At 34.4% G+C, this 22,871-nt stretch overlaps 1 protein-coding gene and 2 non-coding genes across 3 annotated transcripts; all 3 read right to left on the bottom strand.

The window, feature by feature from the left end:
- Nucleotides 1-9,120: 9,120 nt before the first annotated feature.
- Nucleotides 9,121-9,317, bottom strand: LOC147559184 (U2 spliceosomal RNA). The gene has a single exon (XR_015235548.1). It is a non-coding gene; the product is annotated as a U2 spliceosomal RNA (small nuclear RNA).
- An 893-nt stretch (nucleotides 9,318-10,210) lies between these two features.
- On the bottom strand, nucleotides 10,211-10,370 carry LOC147559183 (U1 spliceosomal RNA). Its single transcript, XR_015235527.1, has one exon. It is a non-coding gene; the product is annotated as a U1 spliceosomal RNA (small nuclear RNA).
- Nucleotides 10,371-18,652: 8,282 nt separating this feature from the next.
- Nucleotides 18,653-19,853, bottom strand: LOC147559182 (uncharacterized). The gene has a single exon (XM_086661012.1). The coding sequence runs from the start codon at nucleotides 19,731-19,733 to the stop codon at nucleotides 18,975-18,977; it is 759 nt and encodes a 252-aa protein (XP_086517138.1). The 5' UTR covers nucleotides 19,734-19,853; the 3' UTR covers nucleotides 18,653-18,974.
- Nucleotides 19,854-22,871: the final 3,018 nt, after the last annotated feature.

The raw sequence follows: 22,871 nt of genomic DNA, 5'->3' as shown, positions 1-22,871 counted from the left end.
TATCCTTTCTTCTTCAATTGTTTTGACTCCATTATATTTAGGGTTATTTCTTTAATAGCCCCCAACTTTGTGACCGGTTTCCTGCATAGCTCCATACTTTGTCAAAAATACTCAGATGGCCACCTTTTTCAGATTCAGTTATAACATCGTTAAGTAGTCATCACCTTTCTCTCATCCAGCTCATCGCCACTCTTAGCCACCTCATCATCTTCACCGGCGAAGGTCGTCGGTCGACCAATTTTCCGGTCGGCGACCTTCAAATATTAAATATTTTTTTTAACACTCCTCTTTCTCTCTCTTAAAAAAATCCTCCCTCCTCTTTCTCTCTAAATATTTCGGCGAAGGGAGTTCCCCTTCGCCGGAAAAACCATACTTTGAAGGTCTGGTTTCACTTCGAAACCAGACCGAGATCTGGTTTAAACAATCGGAACTCGGTCTGAAAAAGGGTGTCATCTGGGTATTTTTGACAAAGTATGGGGATAGACAGGACACCGGCCACAAAGTTGTGGCCTATTAGGGCAATAACACTTATATTCATGATATATTGTATTAATACATATAATTTATGCTTGGTCAACTCAGCCATCTCAACACTTGTTTAAGGAAGGTGAAATAATATCTCAAAAAGCCACCATCACTTGATTCGGTTGGTTGGTGCACATAAAACTTCCCAAAGTTAAGTTGGGTTGTGTTAGTTTTGAGAAGGAAAAAAAATCTTGTCTGACCGTTTTTTGTTTAGTCCCACACAGGAAAACCTTAACAAAAACAAGTTCTTTATTAGAAGCTAGACATAACAATTAAATTGCCGAGCTCAGTAGCGTGAGCTTATAACCCATGTGGGGGCATTAAGGTGGTTGAACTATTAGTCAGTTACAATTGGCGTTGGCTGGTCCGAGTGTATAAATTGACTTGCCTAACATGATCCCATGGGCCGGGCACCGTTGGTGCACATCCCCTGGCTTCCTGGAGGCAAGTTCAGTCTTAGCTTCTCCCAAGCACTATTTGGTAAACTTATCAAGGCTACTGTTGTGGGTGAAAAGTACACGTAATGGTAAATAAATAATACATAATTTATGTGCACTTATACGTAAATTATATACATAATGGTAAGAACATGAAGATATACGTAAATTATATATACTTTATTGCAAAGTACACGAGATTTGATAGTAAAGCGAAGTATTTCTACTGATGAAATGAGTACTGTTTTGGTGTTAAAGCACGGGTAATGTTCTATAAATTACCTATAATAATTTACTATAAATTGTGGTAATTTACGATACAGTACATGTACTGTAAATTCTGTTATGAGTAACCGTACGAAAGAACAAATGTTTCATAAATCCGTACGGATTGAAAACCAGATCTGAAGAAAAAATGAGAATATTATTAAGCTTAAACTACAAATCTAAAGATATCTGCTATGATGATTGATTGCAATAATGTCAAACTCGAGTTGAAGGATTAAACATCAAGATCAAAAACATAAATGAAATTTTAAGAGAGAGAAAGAAAATAAACATCAAACATTTATATATAAATGTCTTTAAACACTACTATACTTATTAAGTCTTGAAGCTTAACTTTGGTGAACTAAAGCATTTTTGTCCTGTGAAACCCGGGTTTTCACCCTAAGTCGCGTCGCCTGGAAGTCCCGTGTAGCCGGTGAGGGCATTTTAAGGGATTGGCATTAAAGCGTTGACAGTGATCAGGCAAATATGCTTGGGCTAACTAGAGCTATGTCTAAAAGACAAGATAAGGCTAATAGTAGCTATAATAAAGAAATTTTGATAAAAGAAAATTTCGAAAAATCCTTACAAAACTGGAATTTACCAGTTCAAAGTTCTGTTTATAAACAGAAAGGAACTTTTGAATTCACCTCTGATTATGTCGTAAAGACTGTAGAAGAGGCTATACCCTTAACTGAGGGTTACAACTCATTCCAATTGTTGTCAAAAAATTTGATTGATAAACATAGACAACAACAATACAAATTCTTGCATGTTGGGTTAATTCAAGTAGGTTTGAAACCTGCTACCCGTTTAGGCTTAAACACGTCCGCAATTATTTGTGTACGTGATAAAAGACACAACAAATTTCATGATTCACTACTTGGAATAGTGGAGTCTAGTCTTTGTGACGGACCCATATTCTTTTCGTGTTTTCCAAATTTTACTCTGTCATTAAATGACCCCACAATTATGCACTCTCTTTGCCTTGACATTAAATCTGATGGATTTAATATGATGCAAGGAGCTGAAAACATAATCCTTATTTACAGGATTCAGTATAAAGTTATGAACACCGTAGTACCCAAGATGAAAAATATTTTACAAGATCAAAAGGGGTCTACTACTTTGTTTATAACCAATTTAGAAAAAAGTAATTTAAAGGTCCCAAAAACAATCACATGGGATCAGGTTAATTTACCTGAAAACTGGATACTTGAAAAGGCTAATGAGCCTGTTAAAAAAGATAACCGTGAACTCGAAGAAATCAAAGAGTTCCCTGACGGTGATGTTGAAATTGTCTTCTCTAATCAGAGAATTGCAAGGCTAAAATTGGAAAGCCTAAACAACAAAGTTATTCCAGGTAGAAGTTCTACTTCGTCAGTTCCAACAACTAATTTTGAGAAAATTTCTGGAACAAAATTTACCTCTGACGGAGTAAACCAACCTGAATATAGGGTTAATTTACCCACTTCTGAAATTAATAGTGAAAGAACATCCCCCACTCCTTCTGATATGGGTTATTATAGCCTTTCGCCTATAACGATCCATGAAGAAGAAAAATTCAAATTTAAATTTCCTTTTAGGGGACTTCCAAAAGAATTATTTTATTCCAAAGAAAACAAATTAAAGAGAAAATGGTTTTTCCTTGTTAAAGACTCTAAGAGTCATGAAAAATGATTTTCTCGCTATAAAAGATTTTTAATAAAAAAAGGAGAAGTTATTGATTTCTTCATTTTTATGGAACAATGTTATGAAAAATTTCCTGACTTCGAGGATCAAGATTTCATATTTTCTCTTGAAGCTTCTTATAAGAATTTTATTGCTAAAAATGGAAAAGTTTTTAGGAGTGTTCATCCTCCGGAAACCCAATTAGCAATAAGAATCAACAACGAAGAAGTTGTTGCAACTCCTTACAGGAAAAGTGACAACATTGAGGCTGTTGTTGAACAAAACAATTTTACAAATTTAACTCTCAGAACAATGGGAGATCAATTAAATAGAATTGAGAAAAATATTGATTTTGAAAAACAAGAAAAGGCTTCAAATGTTTCTAAAAATTCAGAAACTACTTTTGAAGAAAAGGTTTTATTCAAACCAATGAGTTCTGAAAACTTTGATTTCAAGATGGATCCTCAGAATTCTGAAATGGTTGATGAGATTATGAAAAGATTAAAAAATCTTGGAATTAAAGACAATGAATGTGCTCCTCTAGAGACACACGAGTCAGATTATAATTCTGATGCTTCTTATAGTGAAGCAGAAAATTCTTCAAAAACAGAAGATAAAATCAATCTTCTGGAAAATATGTTCTTATCAGAACAAAAAAATAATGAAAATCAATTTCAAGTAAATAAGCTTGCATCTTCCTACAAAAAGAAAATGGCTTATAATATTCCTGCAAAGCCCTATTATCATAGGCCTACACCTGTAGATCTTCAATTAGAACAACATGATGAATTCATGACTGTTCAATTTGATGGAAAATCCATTAATGAATGGAATATAGATGGCATGTCAGAATACCAAATACAAACAGTATTGCACTACATGACTATGTATGCAACTGCTTGTAAAACACATGGTAATTCTGATCAAAATATTGCCAAAGCCTTAACTCAAGGATTTACTGGTCAATTGAAAGGATGGTGGGATTTCTACCTTCCTGAAGAAGCCAAAATACATATTTCACAGGCTATTAAAACAGAAGTTAGAGACAATCAGCCTGTACAAGTTACAGATTGTGTCAATACACTTCTGTATACAATAGCAAAACATTTTATTGGCACTACATCATTGCTTATTGATAGATCTCAAGAGCAACTAATGAATTTAAAATGTCAGAACTTATCTCAGTTCAAATGGTATAAAGACGTATTCTTTTCAAAAGTCTTCACCAGACATGATAGTCAAAGTGATTTTTGGAAAGAAAAGTTCTTATCAGGACTACCTCATTTCTTTGCGGAAAAAATACGCAATCGCATTAAGCAAAGACACAATGGAATTATTCCTTATTCCGAATACACTTATAGAGATTTATCCTCAGAAGTGGTTGCTGAAGGCATTAATTTATGCAATGAAATAAAATTACATAGACAAATCCAAAAGGAGAAAGTCCTTGGCAAAAGAATTATAGGGGACTTTTGTGAGCAAATTGGCTTACCACCTATTGGAACCTCTATCGAAAATAGAGGGAGAAAGACTAATAAGGTCTATGCCAAGCAGAAGTATTTTCCTCAACAGAAAAGGAAAAGAATTTTTAGAGGAAAGAAAAGGAAGTCTGAATCTGAGAATAATTCTCGACAGAAGACTATCCCGGTCTGCTGGAAATGCCAGAAACCTGGCCACTACGCTAATAAGTGTAGAATGAAAAAGAAAATCAATAGTCTGAATATTGATGAAGGCCTTAAGAGGTCACTTGAAAAATTACTTCTTAATGAAGAAGGAAAAAATTTTAAAGTAGCTGCTATTGCAGAAGACAATCCTGAGGAAGAATCATCTTCAGAGGAATCTGTTGGTCAAATAGAAGAATCTGAGGAAGACTCTTGCGAAGGAAATTGTGATTACTACAAAGCCTTATGTCAGGCAAATGGTCTATTTCCTTTAACAAAAGAGGATAATTTCATCCTTGACCTTATTGATCAACTTTCTGATCCCATTGCTAAAAGACAAATGCTTCAAAAGTATTTAGAAGACTACAATGGAAAGAAAGGTGACAAAAGGTTAAAATTTGAAGAACCTGAGACTTATAGTCTAAAAGAAATTTTACAAAGAGCTAAGACTTCAGTTTCAAAAGAAGAAACTCCTGGAGAATCTTCTCGCGTTAATGAATTACTGCATGAAGTCAAGGTTCTTAAAAGAGAAATTAATACTCTTAAATCTAGAGTAACTTCTCTTGAAATTAAAAAGGATAAATCTATTCCTTCTGAGTCTGATTCTGATCATGAGTCAAATGAAGAAGAATGGAATTCCTTAAAGGAAAAATTAAACACTTTAACATCTGTTAAAGATAAATCTGCAAAAGACGAAGGATCTTTGAAGGACGAATCTTTAACATATGTTAATATGTTAGACAGGGTTATTACCCATAAATGGCATATTAAAATTAAAATCATTGTTCATAGAGAATATACTCTCTCTGCAATTGCCATGGTAGACTCTGGAGCGGACTTAAACTGTATCAATGAAGGATTGATACCCTCCAGATATTTTTCAAAAACTACTGAAATTTTAAATGCTGCAGATGGTAGAAAAATGCTTGTAAATTACAAGCTACAAAATACTGCAGTTTGCAATAATGGAATTTGTTTAGAAATGCCATTTATAATGGTAAAGAATCTTTCTCATGATGTTATTTTGGGAAATCCTTTTCTTCACATGTTATATCCCATTAAAAGCATTAATGAGAAGGGTATAACAAGTTCCATTAATTCTCAAGAAATTACATTTAATTTCGTTACTGAACCTCGTTATCACGAGATTGATTTGTTACAAAAGAAAATTCAAAGAAAAGAAAATTTTCTTAACTCCTTATCTCAGGAGATCAGTTACATGAAAATTACTGAAAAAATCAAACATCCTTTAATTCAAAGGAAAATAAATGATCTTCATGATCTTATTGTTAAAACAATATGTTCTGACATCCCCAATGCCTTCTGGGAAAGAAAGAAACATATTGTTAGTCTGCCTTATGAGCCAGACTTCAATGAAAGGCAAATTCCCACTAAGGCTAGGCCTATTGCTATGGGACCTCGCCATTTGGAAATTTGCAAAAAAGAGATTGATGAGTTATTACTCAAAGGTTTAATTAGAAAATCATACAGCCCTTGGAGTTGTCCTGCATTTTATGTTGAAAATGCTGCTGAACTTGAAAGAGGTGTTCCTAGGCTTGTAATTAATTACAAACCTTTGAACAAAGCTCTTAGATGGATAAGGTATCCAATCCCTAATAAAAGGGACTTATTAAATCGGCTATTTTCGGCCAAAGTTATGTCAAAATTTGATATGAAATCTGGGTTTTGGCAAATTCAGATCGATGAAAAGGATAGATACAAAACTGCATTCACAGTTCCATTTGGCCACTATGAGTGGAACGTGATGCCTTTTGGGCTTAAGAATGCCCCCTCAGAATTTCAATATATAATGAATGACATTTTCAGTCCTTATACGTCATTCTGTATCGTCTATATCGATGATGTTCTAGTGTTTTCTGAAAATATAGAAAAACACTTTAAACATCTTCAAGCATTTATTAATGCTGTTAAACATGCTGGTTTAGTTGTGTCAGCAAAAAAGATCAAATTATTTCAAACAGAAATAAGATTTCTTGGCCATACCATCAAAGGAGGGACTATTTTCCCTATTGATAGAGCTATTACTTTTGCGGATAAATTTCCAGATGAAATCAAAGAAAAAACTCAATTGCAAAGGTTCTTAGGAAGTCTTAATTATATTTCTGACTTCTATAAAAACTTAGCAATTGATGCTAAGCCTTTATTTGACAGGCTTAAGAAAAATCCTCCTAATTGGACTAATGTTCATACAGAAGCAGTCCAGAAGATAAAATTAAAGATTAAGGAAATCCCTTGTCTTGCCATTGCTAATCCAGAAGCTTTTAAAATTGTTGAAACTGATGCTTCTGAATTAGGCTATGGTGGAATCCTTAAACAAAGGATTAATAACAAAGAAACCCTAGTAAGATTTACTTCTGGGATATGGCAAGGGCCAAGGAAAAATTATTCCACAATTAAAAAAGAAATCCTTTCTATAGTTCTGTGTATACAAAAATTTGAAAGTGATTTGTTAAACCAAAAATTTTTGGTTAGGGTTGATTGTAAGTCAGCCAAAGATGTTTTAGAAAAAGATGTTAAAAATATAGCATCAAAACAAATTTTTGCCAGATGGCAAGGCATATTGTCTGTGTTTGATTTTGACATTGAATTTATCAAAGGAAGTAGTAATTCACTACCTGATTTCTTAACTCGTGAATTTTTGCAGAGTCATGAGTAAAAAGCCTGATGATGGCAAAGGGAAAGCTAAATTTGCAGTTTCTCCCTCAAGCGCAAGTTCTCGGTCTTATAAGACTATGATTGTTAAAACAACGGAACAGCTTAAAGCTGAAGCCTTAAAGGCGACTCCTAAGGAGTTAAAATTAAGAGAAGATGCTTATTTAGCAGCAATTCAGTCTAATCAGACTAACGAATATATCTATCCATATATTCCTTACACTACCATATGGATAGCACCTATTGAGCTAAAATACGCTCATCTTTCTCCAGCTGAAGCTTCATCCTTTTATCTTAGGGAATCAGCGGACCCATTCCTTTATCCTAAGGAATACAATTTTTACTGCGCAATCCTGCAAGTGACTCAATCAGTGGAATTTGATTCTGTCATAAGGTCAGGCGCAGAATGGGCTTATTCTAAAGCCTTTATCAAGAAAGTTGTTACCCCTGAAATTTGGCAGGGTGATTTATTTAAATATCATGAAATACCCAGAGCTGGAAGAAGAGAGTTGGATAAATATTGGTTTAACTACTTCGACTACATAAGAGCCTGGGAAGGGGCCTTCTGTTATGAGAACAGACTAAAGAAACACAGTTGGTTCCTCCAATTTCGTGATTTCAACACCACTAATCTTCCACAGTGGTTTATTAAATGGTTTTACACTTGGGGATCACACCCCATAATTTTCCCGGACAAGGTTAGAAATATATTTGATGATTTTATTAAATCTAACCCATCACTAAAAAATCCCGAGCTTATCTTTGCAGCTCATTATCAGGTTCCATGGATAGTTAGATGGGACGTTGTTATTGCAAATTGTCCTATTAAAAAATTTGAAATAACAGTATCTCATGTCCCTTATTTGGGAAGAAGAATTCTTATCAAATGGTGGGATAAATTTGAATTCTTTAAGGATTCAATATTTTCGGCAAAGGGAATTATTTCATTTGAACCAGCGCCTCCACCAAAGGCTCCTAAAAAGGATGTCTCGGATCTTCTTAAAGAACTGCTTGCTTCATCATCAAAGTCAGACCTAAAGAAGCAGTTGAAAGAAATTCTAAACAACTCATCTGATGAAGATGAAGAAACTGAAGACGATGACTCTATGCAAGATTCTCAGGACCCATTTGCATAAGAGTCTAAATCTCAATCATGATCGCTTTTATTAAAGTGAAGCATTTTGTCTAAAGAAGAATATTATTATATTCACACTTTAAAGTGTCGGCATAAAATGCCAGTAATCTTTTGTAGGGAATCGTGCTTTAGCAGTGCTAATAACTTGGCGATGGGGCCCAATGAGCACCCGGGGTTACTGTTACCAGCAATAATGCGATTCCATTACTGTTACCAGCAATGATGCGATTCCTTTACTTTTCTAAAAGCAATTGTAATACGTCATTGCTTATGTATTTTGTTTTGTTGTTTTGTAAGTGCTCCATCTATATAAGGAGACTTAGTTTATTTGTAAGAGCACCTTGCAGTTTACCTTGTAATCTTGTAAGAAGAATAATAATAAAATCCTTTTCTTCTTTCCATATTTCTCCACTCACTTCCTCCACTAACCTTTTCTTATTTACTTCTTCTTCATTCATTCTTCCACTAACTTTCTTTCTTCCATGATCCTGTAACGAATGGTATCAGAGCCAAGTGCGTAGGGAGGTATGTAGTCATTTATGTTTTTGTCTTTGTTTAGTTTATATCATAGTTTTAATTACATACTTGTTAGATTTGTGAGACAAGGTAACATCTTCATCTTGTATATTTCTTGAAAGTATTACCTAATTGGATTAGGAATCAGCTCTTTTTTTTTCCAAGACCAATAGTTTCAAATTATATAAACAACAAACACAAAAGTTAAAACAATAATTTTAGCTTATGGTTTTGGTAGGGGTGTGCCAGGCCCATGCAATAGTGCAACACAAGGGCGACGCTTGAGATCCCCAATGGCAAGCCATTGCGATGGAACCTCTCCTAGAAAAAAATAAATTTAATATCGTGTGAGCCAATGGCTCACATATCAGATATTAAACTGATAAGAACAGATACTACACTTGATCTTAGCCAAAAGGCCGAGAAAGGTATGCCTTCTATCTCAACTCAAATCTATTTTTGTAATAGCTCTTGCTTTGTCATAATTATTAGAATTTGCGATGTGGGATTATATTAAATTATACAAGACTAGTAAAAGAAAGTACATAAGTAATTGACCAAGGGGTGGTTCTACCAATTGTGTGGCTAATCTAATCCCATCTAGAAGGATTTTCTTTTGTTGAAATGACATTTCGAAGGATGAACTATCAATAAAGGGAATTTCGTCCGTTATAGATTTTCACTACATTAAAAACCTTGAATACTAACTACATAATATGTTATCTTAACAAAAAAAAAACTACACAATATATTTATCTAAGTACATGTATTATAAAAAATTTCAAAACTCAAAAATGAATAAAAAATATCAACTAGTTCCGGTATGGAGACTGAATTGGAACATACTGCAACCATGAACTTAAATCATAAAATCTAAAAGACACTCAATTTTCAAATATTTCAACTTCTAAACTCAAGATTACGTTTCCAGATATGAGTGAAGTGGATTTCGTTATAAATTGTTGGGCGAATTTTTATTGTTTCAACTTGTATACACTATACAGGACTGTAAAAAATGGCAAAAAAGATTAGACTAGCTAGAGTGGTTATTGAAAAAAATCTATCTGTGGCCTCAAAGAAAGAATTTCAGTCTTTTGCCCACTAAAGGCACTTTAATTGTAACCTAGTATTTACAATGAAAGAAACCTAGCCTCCATTCTTCACTGTGTATCAATCTTTGGTAGTAATCTTCACATGCTGTTAGTGTGCTATAGTTCTACAAAGTTTAAGGTTTTAGAGAAATAAATTTTGTTTACAAATTTGATATTTATTCATTATAGTCACAACTTACTCCTTTATCGCAATGCATTTTAATAAATAATTGGCAGGGGCCGCGCGAACGCATACCCCCTCTAACACAAATTATGACGTAGACTCCACCACTTGGGTAGATCTTAGGCGAGTACCCCTCCTAAGTGCAATGGAGGTCACTAACCTAGGCCATGGACCTTCTTGATCATCCATTGACCCCGTCCAGGTAAGTATGTTATCTATACCTCATCAATCCTCTCTTATTTTACTAGACTTTTACCTTTATTTTCCAATCCACAATGTGGGATTATATTGGGATGAAGATGGCCAAACGCGATAGCATTCAGGGTTGATGAACCCCGTGGACCAAGTTAACAAAGGGAATGTATATAGGCATCACTAGTTTTGCAAGTCCGGCTCCTCCCAGCATTTTAGACTTCCTCATTGGTCCACTTAGTTGACCGAGTCGTTTATTAAACTCACAACGAAAAAAGAACAAGAGACCATCGGGGCGGTGGCAGAGGGCTGGGTGGCACATGGAATAGAAGAGGTCGAAGAGGGAGAGTGGGAGAGAGACGGAGATAAGGAGTTAGAGAGTGACAAAGAAGCTTAGAGGTATTGACATAAAGAGGGGTGAGAAAATGATCGAGTGGTAGAAAGAGATAAACAGCGAGTTAGAAAGAGAGATTCAAAAAGTGGGGATAGAGAGTTATGAAGAGAAAGACAAACACATAGAGAAATGGGGAGTCAGAGACAATCTTTTTTTCTAAGAAGAGTCGGAGGTAAACTTGCATTAATTATCTTCTTCTACTATCAAAATGGGGGTGTGCAATAAGATGTGAGCTTAGAGACAAATATCACTAATTTTAAGATATTTTTTCACTTGGGAAAGTGAAAATCATTTGTACTAGACAGAGTAAGTGAAAATTGTAAGTTCTAACTTGAAGTTTTTTCTTTTGTGCGAGTCTTATCGAGTAAATAAACAAATATCAGAAGACTAGTAACTAGTAAGTGTTGAAACGGACAAATTAGTCTCTATTCTAATTTAACAATGACCAGTATAATCCTAATAAAAACTAAAATCCCAATAAAAGCGTTAATAAATATAAACTTTTGTAACGTGAAACCAGTCGATTGTAAAAATAATAAGTACTATAAGAAATCAGATAAAGAAAAATCAGGTTGGAGGCGGCTTGCTAAGGCTCAAATGTGAAAGTGTCACATCTCATATACTTAAAAAGTAAAACACTTCAACCACACATGAATCAATGTCAAACAGGTATGCACATTATGAACAATGTTTTGTACGACAATATTTTTGTTCGATAAAATGGCACATCCGGTATGTGCATCCGCTTTTACATACAACCGGCATATTTAGAGCAATAAAAAATATAAGAAAAGAACAAGAAAAAACGTCACACGTTTCAGATAACGAACAACTAGATTTTGTACCATGTAAAATGCACAACGTTGGATGCACAATGCATCCAACATTTCGTGATATAAAAATGAGTAATATGTTGCATACCACAAAGTTTATGTTACATACGATGAAGTTTATGCATCATCATCGACAACTTTTGCAAATGCAAAAATGAACAGACGCATGATTTTTATTTTACTTTTGCCACTCTGAACCTTACTTTTTGGACCTGTCCCTGATTTGTTCATGACATTGGACTTGTCCTTTATTAACCTTCGTCTGTGGTCTTTTTACCAAACCCCACATTTCTTAAAATTTATGTTTTTCACACCAAATATTCATAAACCTTAATTCTTTGTAACTTATAACAATAACTTAAATATTAAGATGGAGTGTAGACGAAAATTAACAATCTACTTAATGGTAAAAGAGATAATTACTCATTTTCTATTGAAATTCAAAGTGACTGAAACAAAAAAAAACATACACTTATAAATTATGAAGAACAATCGTCACTGCATTTACAAGCAACAACACTTCATAAATAACTATCACTTACTAAGCAGTAGCATTTGCAAATGTTGAAAAATCAGACACCTCTTAGTAAAATTTGTAGGTCGGTGTAATTTCACTGTTGCAGAGAACAATGAAGGTCGATGAACCCACTTGACTTGGGTTCCTTTTTCTATTTTTTGGAAGAAGCAAAATAGTTCATTAAGAAACAAAGTAATGGTAGCCGAAATATACAAGCTAATACAGCTTAAAGCCCAGACAAAGCATCCCAATTACAAATAAAATCCCTAAAGTTTGTGCTCTTGAACCATGGTTGTTTGATTGTCCAATGGAACACCAACCCCTTGATCTTAACAACTATGTTTTCTATAGTTTCTTCGTTTTCACTTTCCGCTTCAAGCAGTCTAGACTTCTTTCACTGCAAATGATCCAAATTGTAGCTGGAAAGGTGCATAGGTTGATGAAACTCTTCCCATCTTTGTTTTTCTTGTGGTTCCATTCTCTAACAACTTGAGCGATTGATTGATTGATTGAGTAGAGTGAAGATGGATAGAATGTGTTAAATGTGTTAAATAATTCCACAATCGAATAATACAGATAAAAATAAACAGTTTAGTGTTAGTTATTTCAAGTGGACAAATCCTATCCAACTCGTGGTATCGAAGCATACACCAAATAATGAACTTACTGCACATACCTAATTTAACCACCATATTAATTATGTTCAAGACCTACAATCAAACTTTACTTGAGAAGAAGTTATAAAAGATATAGAAGCCCTTTTAGGTATCAAAATCAGTTAACATCAACAAGAATTGATTGAAAATTCTCCAAAGCATTTATATGATGGAAACAACTCTAGATTAGGCACATGACACATCATCTTCTACGATGGGACTCATCACTTTACATCATGGTCACACTCACACTCATTTGATTGTGGTGGTGAAATTTGAGTTGATTTTATATTCTCGTCCGTACAGTTTACTGATTCAATTGTGCTACATATTCTATTAAAGAGTGGCAGTGAATCTGTATTAGTACTTTAGGAGACTATATATAGGAGCTAACCACGTTCCCACTTCAATACTTGAATTTATGAATGGTACATGTTAGATCAAGATTATTTTGAAGTTTATAAATGTCTGGTTATAGTGTGAGACAATGGGCAAAGAAATTAAGTGCTAGATGTATAAGTACGCAAGTTATTGACAAATTAGATGTGTTCTTTTTGTCGTATTGATATTTGTGAGTTTTGAAATGTTACCCGAGACAACTTAATTTGTTGGATAGAGTGTAGTTACTTTCTTTACAATAAAAAAATAAAATTGTTACTTTCAACTAAGTTAGCCAGCGAAAATGCTTTTGATGTAGTTATTTGGCTTTCTCCACATGAACAGGAGTGGAACCAGGATTTCATGCTAAATAGGGCAGGCCTAAGTCTTCGGAATGTGTATGGGCTTACAAGATACAACACAATCACAAGACAATGTTTTAAGGACATCCGATTTTTTTACATTCATCTTGTAAGTTAATAATTACATACCCAATGATATACCCGAGCAAAAATTGGATTTGGTCCCTTAATTTAGGTCCATTGGTAGTTTGAAACCAAAAAGAAAAGAGAAAAAACAAGGCAGCAATGGGAGTCGATCCACTGTCTTCGACATGGAATTATATAGACTCCACCATTGGAGCTACAACTACTGTATTGAATAGTTAGAACTTGACTTAGATATGTGGAGATCAGGCCGCGCAACTGTCCAGCTTGATCTCCACATAATTCCGCCCTTGCGCATGGATTAAATATTTATCGATCATTTGTGAAAAGCATTATGCCAAGCTTCCATAAATATTACAAAATAGGGATGTGTTTTTGTGGAATAAATTTTTCCAAGTTTTCTTATACTTAAAAAAAAAAAAAAAACTAACATATATATAATATTTTTGCTTGTTCATCATTTCATAATTAACGATATAGTAATGTTTATTGATGCAATAGAGAGAGAAGTACGTATGATGTCATCAAACAAAAGTAGAATTCACTTTTCTTATCATCTTTCATGAGTTTCATGTTGAGTCACATTAGAGTAAAGTTCCAATATTGTCTTGACCAAAAAGTAATTTGACAGGATGAATCAATGATTAGATACTACTATTGAACTTTGGTAGCTTTATTTGTTTGAGAGCAATGAGAGGTATCCTGTTTACTATTAATGGATGTCAGTATTGTGATAGGTTTTTGGTTCATCATTGTTGTTTATGAACCCATTTGATTGACATATCAAAACCCTAAAATTGTCCCTTTTCTGTCACGAATCTTCTTTTTCCTTATTGAAAATCAGTCACTGGACCTCATTCAAAAGCAAACCGCCGTCAATACCGGATACAATTGGCAAACTACCATATGTCCATTTCCGTCCAATTTCCTTCTCCTTCAAAACTTGGGATTATCTTTTTAATTTTAATAATATTTTTTCAATTATTCGATCTCGAACAATAGATTAACTCAAACCCGATATCTAATTTGACAACATGATTGAGCCAAGTAAAATATCAAATTTGTGCTTATTTGAATTATCATATTCGGTTCGTCCAAATTAGTTGAATTAGACTAATTTAAAATAAAAATTTAAATAAAAGTAAAAGTAGAAATTGTTCTACAGGAATATTGGGTCCAATTTCCTATATTGTTTTAGTCAAATTTTGAGAGTTTTTACTAAATTTTGCATTGTTTTAATTATGATTAAGTTGACTACATAAGAAATACTGAATGTTGTTTAGGTTATCAATGAAATTAGAGAGTTAGACGAATTACATTTGTAAATGACAGTTGGCTTGTCGATTTTAAACAGTTTTTTTTTTTTTTTTTTTTTTTTGAAGCCACGGGAATCGATTTCCATTCATAAGTGATATAAAATCACATTTGTTTACATGGATGAAATTGTTATTTCTCTCTTCCAACTAAATGAGAGTTGCATATCTTTAAATGCAAAGTACCTCGTGAATAAGAAAGAAATTGGACTAGACTCTGACGAAGAAAGATAGAAAAAAATAAAAGGATCCTAAAGATCACAAATGAAAAGACCCTAAAGGTCAACAAAACAACTGATAATACAAAAAAGAAAATACTAATCAAACATCCCCGTTAAATTCGCCGGAAAACCGCTTCTGTCGCCGGAAAACTGTCACCATTGCCGGAAAACTGCCGTCATAACCGAAAAAGCCACCGTCATCTCCGAAAAGCCGCCACCATCATAGAAGAACCTCCAATATAAAATTACTAAATATAGATAATTTCTTCCAAAATTCCTTTTGGCCTCTTCGGGAAGCACTTGATTATGCCTAATTAGACCAAACGATTGCAATGGAAACCAAATTTGTTCCCACAAACACAGAATCATCAAATCGAACCACCAAGAGAATCTGCTAATTCATAGATCCGCCATGACTGTTCTCTAAACCACCAACAACTGTTCATTTTCCGGTCAAGATCTAATCCAATTTCCATCACGAAGGACAGCGATTGATCTATAGTCGCCACTTCTTCTCCGAAAGAATGAAAAATGTTTGACTCCATTAGATCTTTATCAACCTGCAAATCAACTTCCCAACACAAACAGCGAAAGGAAGAAGAGAAAGAAAACCGTTGTTCAAAACAAGATACAGTAAAACCTTCAAACTTCGTGAGTCAAAAGTGATTAGGATCAAACTTCGTGAACACAAAATACTGGAATAAGGTTATGGATCGTCGGTTGATTTAGCCGAATAAAAGGGGAAGAAACTAAAAAGGAGAAAGAAAAGAAATAGTAAAGCTAATAGAGGAAGATCCGGCGAAGGAGACCCTTCGCCGGAAACTAGGTCACGTTCTCTCTTTCTCTCTCAAGGAAGCGGTTTCTCTGTCGAGAGATAGATCTCTTTAATATGACACCGATTTTAAACAGTTGATAAAACCACCAAACCAATATCAATAGTGTTAAAAGTGAAGTGGTTCATCGAACATAACCCTTTCAACATTTTTGTTTTTCTCAAAACTATGTCGGTATAGATCTTGTTTGAGATGTCTTCGTAATACCCAGAGTGGTATTAATTTTGTCTTTCCTTTTTGTATGAGGATTAGTCTCTCCAACTCTAAGACAATCCACAATGAATTATTTTGTCTAGATGATCAATTAGATATTGTGAAAATTTCTTTTGTGTAAAATGACTTGTCATATCAATATTTTAGATTTCTTAAGCTGACAAAATGGCAAATCTATAGTACCAAGAATAGAAACAAAATCCTTCACAATATGCCAAGAAGGTCGGTCCCTTTTAGTTGAAAATTTCTTTTCTTCCATAACTTTACTCAATCAAGAACCAGACAAAAATATATTGTGAAATGGCAAAAGTGGAACCCATTTCTCCCTTAGAGTAAATTCCAGGTTCTCACTAATTATATTTTGTAGTTATATATTTAATTGATTGTGTCCTGGTTTAGTTGACGATGTAGTTAACTAGAGAAAATGTATCTTACCTAACATACATAAATAGTAATTTCCACACGGAAGAGAGAGAGAGAGAGAGAGGTCCTGACGTTCAGAAATCATGTATTGTCCTTCCAAAAGAATTAGAACGGTTAGAAATAACTTATACTTCGTATTTACAATTTTCAAATTTGTAAAGATAAGAATATAGTTTTTTTTTTTTTTTACTACGATCTGTTACATTGGCATTGATACATCAAAGATGTGATAAACATGAAACTGCCGAATTCAAACTCTTACAAAGAACGGGCCTATAGCCCAACTAAACTATGACCTCAAGCCCAACAATATTATTTATATCTTAATAACCCAAGTTAAATAAACCATTGAAACCACCTCCTTGGAGTATAAAACCTGAGACCTCCAGAATTTTGGAGGTTATGTCAACACATCGGACCACTTGGGCAACCAATTTTTGACAAGAAAAGCGATATTGATATTGCACCACGCTACAAATACAATCTTACTTCTGTTTGATCAATTTGAAATCTGAACCTAGATTATTTTGTAGATCTTATAGTACATATACATAAACTTTAACAACTTAATGGAATAAATTAAGAAAGACTGCTTATAGAGTTGTAACAAAGCAATATCAATATAAATAATGATTTATTTTAGAGAAAGGTAGGTAAGATTAAAACTTGATTGATGGAGAGAATTCTAGGGCAACCAAAATATTTTTTTTTTCTTTTGTTGAACTGGCAACCAAAATAGTTGGGAATTACAATATGTCCCAATCGAGATGGAGACAAATAATGCACTAAACTGTCTTGATCAAAATCAATTGGTATCTAACTTTAGTCCAAGTGTCATTTTCGCTTTATGAAAAATCCCCACTCCCACGAGCAAGGTGACACATTCTTTTCGCGGACATGAACCATCAGTGAGATACTATTATGAAAGACTTTGAAATCTAACTTTGCAATGTATTAAGCATTTGTTTATTTTAACCTTTATAGTGTTTTCGCATTCTCACTTGCAATCCAATTCCGAAGAAATTAGTATTTATTTTTCTCTGCAGTCCTTTTGATTCAAACAATATTTTAGTGAAGAATGATAGAGGCGTGGTTTCGAAGATGGGCCTTAATTTCTCTCTCTCTCTACATATAGAAGTATATAACTACTAGTTAAGACTTGTCAATTTGGTCATGTGACAGGCATTTTATTTTTCAGTGAAACTGGCAGAACATGTTAATTAAATTAGCTAGTAATACAGCAGCAGATTAATAAATAAATTAATCCATCAAATCTGAAGATTTTGAGAACCATAAAAATCGCATCTACAGGTAGACAAATCAGAGATAATTTAAGTGTTGACTACCAACACTACATAGAATCTTCTGATTTTTGGATTATAACTAGTGTGTACTTACTTGGCTTATTAGTTTATTAGTTTACATTTTAATCAAAACAAAGTTCCATATCTTAGTGTTTTTCTTAACTAAACAGTCTGTTGGCGTTATCGCCTTCCACATTTTCGATCAATACGAAAGACGGGTGCTAATGAAATGCTCAGAGTTGAGAAAATTTAGTTTTATTAATCAACTATTAACACAATATGCTACCAACTATCAATTGTACTGACGGGAGATTCAAATATTTAATGCTTGTCTATACTACAAGTTGACTCCATGTGAGTATATAGTCATCTTTTTTTTTTTTTTTTTTTACCGTGGTGACTATTTGAATGAATATTCTAGAGTTATGTATCGTCTCTGATTTGATATAGTATTTATTAAAGAATGTGTCTTTTATTTTAGTTCATTAATAATGATTTGACTTCGATATTACATCCTGCGCTAAATGAACCATTCTAGACTTTTCTTTTTTCGTTTTATCTCATAAGTTAAACGCCATAGAATACCTTAATATACGTCTTCAGTATTTTATCCGAGTGTATCATCAAGTACAGAGTAACTATCTCATCGAAAAAAAAAGTACAGAGTAACTAATGAGATAACTCTAGATAGTGCACGGGGCGGGCAATGAGAGTGATCATCCATCGTTTTTCTTATTTTCCTTTTGAAAGCACCAAGAAATACAAAAAGTTGAGTAGAATTTTACAATACTTGCCCAAAGAAACACATTGTCATCAAAAGATAGAAACCTAACAAATTTTTTCGTAAGGACTCTGTTTGGCAGGAACGATTAGTTTAAGAAATACATGTAGAAAGAAACAAAAGAAAGACAAAAAGTAATAACGAGAAATAGTCAAATCCTATATACAAACAAACACTCCCTAATGAGATACATGTGAAATTCCCCCAATTCCTTTTCCTTAAAATTTCTTATTACTAATTAAGCAAACAAAACCTAAATAGGAAAAAAGCATTTTCCATATATCCAAGAAAATAAAAAAAGAAAAGAAAATTAAACCAGTTGTCGTGAAACATTACATTGACCGGAAATGTCATGATTCCGGCGAGCTCCGTTAGATTTTGATGCTGTTTTAGTTGTCGTTGTAAGACTGACAAGAAGATCGGCGAAAGCTCCGATTATGAATTTGTGAGTGTTTTTAGGGTTTAGAGTAAGATAACAAGAAAGTAATTCGTTCAAATAATCCCAATCTTCTTTAACATCAATAATTAGATCTCTAGCTTCAACCATTTCTTGCATAGATTGTCGGAAATCCATGTAAGGATCCGGTGAGATAGTTGGGATAAGAACAGCTGCTTCTCCGGCGATGAGTGCGTCAGATTCCGGCGGCGGTGGTGATGGTGGTGGAGATTCTGGTAATGATGATTCAACAATAGAGTTTGTACGACCGGGAGATGAGAAAAAGAAACGTTGAGAAGCGAAAACGGTGGCGAAATCAGGCGGTGAAGTATCGGTGATATCGGAATCTGAGGAAGATGAGAAGAAATTATCATCGCTTGAGTGGCTGATAGATTTGGAGGTTGAAGAATGATGATCAGGAGTAAGATCGTAGAGAGAATTGAAGTTTTTAATCATTGAGATTGATGACGAGGGGGATAATGAACAAGTGGTGGTTGTGGTGGTGGTGGTAGGTGATGAATGGTGGTGGTTGTGATCTTTATTATTAGCGTCGAGTGAGGTTGGATAATCAGTGTTGAATGATGATGTTCTTTGGAGCTTGCTGAAGCAGTTGTGGAGATTTTTGGATAGCATTTTAGAGAGAGAAAGAGTGAATTGGAAGGGAGTGAGGAGTTAGTTGTGAAGATTGAGAGTTAGAGAGAGAGAGAGAGAGATGGGGTGGTGAGATTACGTGAGGAAACAATGAAAGAAGAATGGGTGATGAATAGACAAGTAAAGGAATGTGGAGGGTGTCCAACATTTAAGTAGCTCTCAGAGGAGACCCTCTACCTCTACGGGTAGATCTCTCAATTATTATTTTTTTCCTTTTTATCTTTTTTTTTTTATTTTCATTTTTGATAAAGGACAAATGAGTTTAGTTATGAATTTCAAAATACCGACAACAATTTAAATGTGTTGTAAAGCAATCCCACATTGGTGGCAGACAGTAGTGTCGTGCTCATCTTAAGAGGTTAAACACCCTTCCTTAGTGAGGACTTTTAAAACCGTGAGGCCCAGGTGTGTCAAAGCGGACAGTTTCACTAGCAGCCCGGAAGGCTGGTCCGCACCATCGTATAACACGTTATCAGCACGATTCACTCTACTATGATGTGGTCTTGGGAGGATGTGTTGTAAAGCAATCTCACATTGGTGGGAGACAGTAGTGTGGTGCTCCTCTTAAGAGGTTAAGCACCATTCCCTAGTGAGGACTTTTAAAATCGTGAGGCCCAGGTGTGCCAAAGCAGACAGTATCGCTAGCGGAAGGCTGGTCCGCACCATCCTATAACAAAATGATCATTTTCCTTACACGAAACCACTAATTGTCATTTTGTTAATATACATAAAAATTCTATTCTATTCCCCCCTCCGTTTAGTATCTTCACATTAGTTGGAAGACTAACGTATGGTTGGAAGACTAGAATTTCTCTGTATATGTATAAATGTTTTCAAAACCATTTTAAGCTTAATCTTTATAACAAAGAAACAAAACAAAGTTATTACTCAATGAAACTGAGTAATCCAATTTATTTTTTTATTTTGACGAAATCAACGTTACAATAAAACATAACAATAGTATAACTACTTTCGTGCACCCTTTTGAGTTTTGAATAGGAAGTAATTTCATTTTTTCACACATTTTTAGAATGTATGAAATCATAAAAATACTTTTATCCTATTAGCCACGGATGGTGCACAAGAGTGCACATAAGCACACATTAAAGGTTTTTTAAGTAAAATATCCATTTTTAAGAGTTTATTTTGGACAAACAAAAAGATTGGATAGAGAACATAGAGAACATTCCTACTTAAACATACTACACTAGCAAGTAACATATATTATTGAGAATAATAACAAAAACGTTTCAACAAATGAACCCGTCACACACTCCTTAAGTAAATTCTAACATGATTTGATATAATCCTAACGAAGCACGAAATGTACTATAATCAAATAATCAAAAATGTATTTTGTTACAAAGAAATATTGATATTGGAAAATAAAGTCTATCCTATTTTCTTAATGGTTATCTAGGCCACTAAGAGTGAAATTACTAAAAGGATGATAACAAATCCAAAAAGGACGATATATCTAAATCTTTATTTTCTTTTGTTGAGTCAATTATTGGTAAGCTTTAACCAGACAAAGAAGTCAAGTAATTAACCTGAGCGGCATGTGTCTGATTCCCCAGTGCGAAAGAGCGAGACCTCGATTAAGCCAACTGAGAGGTTTACCTAAAAGAAGTCTGCCACTTGAGCCTTGACATTAGAAGTCGACACAAGTCTCCTAGGATCCTTGGGTTATGTCAAGCAAGGGCGGAGCCAGGGGGAGGCTACCCCTGGCTGCAGTCAGGGAGTCATATTTTGTTTTCAAGAGAAACCCATACCCAATAGAGGCAATAGTCGGGGTGGTCAAGTGCCTTTGCTACCACCCACCAACCCAAGTTCGAATCCATTCTCCTACATTCCAACTTTTTGTTTCTATTTCTTAAATTAAATCCATATTGACCCTCATATCATATAAATTTGCACTTTTAGTCTCAAATTATACCCCCTACGATAAAAACTAGAGAGAGAAGAATTGGTTCTCTTAATCACTCAAAAAGATTGTATTGATTTGTTGAAGTTCTAAGCTTTTTATAAGCTTTTACATTTCAGTTAGAGAGAGAGAGAAGAGTTTCATTCGGTTACAACCATAACTAACTAGTTTGTTAGGAATAGTTAGTTATGGTTGTTATATTAGTTTTAGCTATAGGCACCTCAGTCATTTATACTTCTTACACTCTAATAACACCATCCCTTACATTCTTCTAAATGTTAATGTAACACTATGTTTACACCTTCATAGCCTTCTCTGTCATGCCCCCTCAAGTTGATGGATCGAACAGGACCATTAACTTGCTTCGAAGAGATAGAAACAAATCTTTAGATAGGCCCTTGGTAAACAAATCAGCAGGCTGCTCCAAAGAGGGAATGTGCTTAATTTCAAGCTGACCTGAAGCAACTAAATCTCTCACAAAATGATAGTCAACTTCAATATGCTTAGTTCTAGCATGACAAATAGGATTAGCAGCTATGTTCTTTGCTCCCAAGTTATCACAATAAGCAATCATAGGAGAGGTAATCTTCTGATTCAGCTCAACAAGGAGATAAGATACCCAGAGTAACTCAGCAGAAGCAATTGACACAGCTTTATACTCTGCCTCTGTTGAAGACTTAGCAACAGTTGGTTGCTTCTTTGAACACCAAGAGACAAGTGATTGGTCAAGTACCGCACAGAACCCACTTGTAGATCTTCTTGAATCAGGACAGCCAGCCCAATTAGAATCTGAGTAACACCTTAGTTTGGAAGTATCACCAGGTGTAATAGTAATCCCACACTCAATTGTACCTTTGACATATCTAAGAATTTTCTTCATTAATTGAACATGTGAAGACCTTGGTGTTTGCATGAACTGGGCAGCATAGTTCACAGCATAAGCCAAGTCTGGCCTTGTCATGGTGAGATATTGAAGACCTCCTATGATGTTTCTGTAAAAAGTAGGATCAGAGACAAGGGTGCCATCAGATGCTGAGAGTCGATTCCCACTTGTTACTGGGGTAGTACTTGGTTTACAATCTAGTAAATCAACTTTCTCAAGTAATCCAAGAGCATACTTCTTTTGGGTAAGAAATAAGGCAGAAGAAGATGATGTAGCTACATCAATTCCCAAAAAGAAGTGGAGAGGTCCCAAT

The sequence above is a fragment of the Eschscholzia californica genome, unplaced genomic scaffold (assembly GCF_041429995.1).
Source record: "Eschscholzia californica isolate CP2 unplaced genomic scaffold, dmEscCali1.0.p SCAF_2, whole genome shotgun sequence".
NCBI lineage: Eukaryota > Viridiplantae > Streptophyta > Magnoliopsida > Ranunculales > Papaveraceae > Eschscholzia > Eschscholzia californica.
The sequence above is the reverse complement of the archived record's forward strand: the minus strand, read 5'-3'. Positions and strand labels throughout refer to the sequence as shown.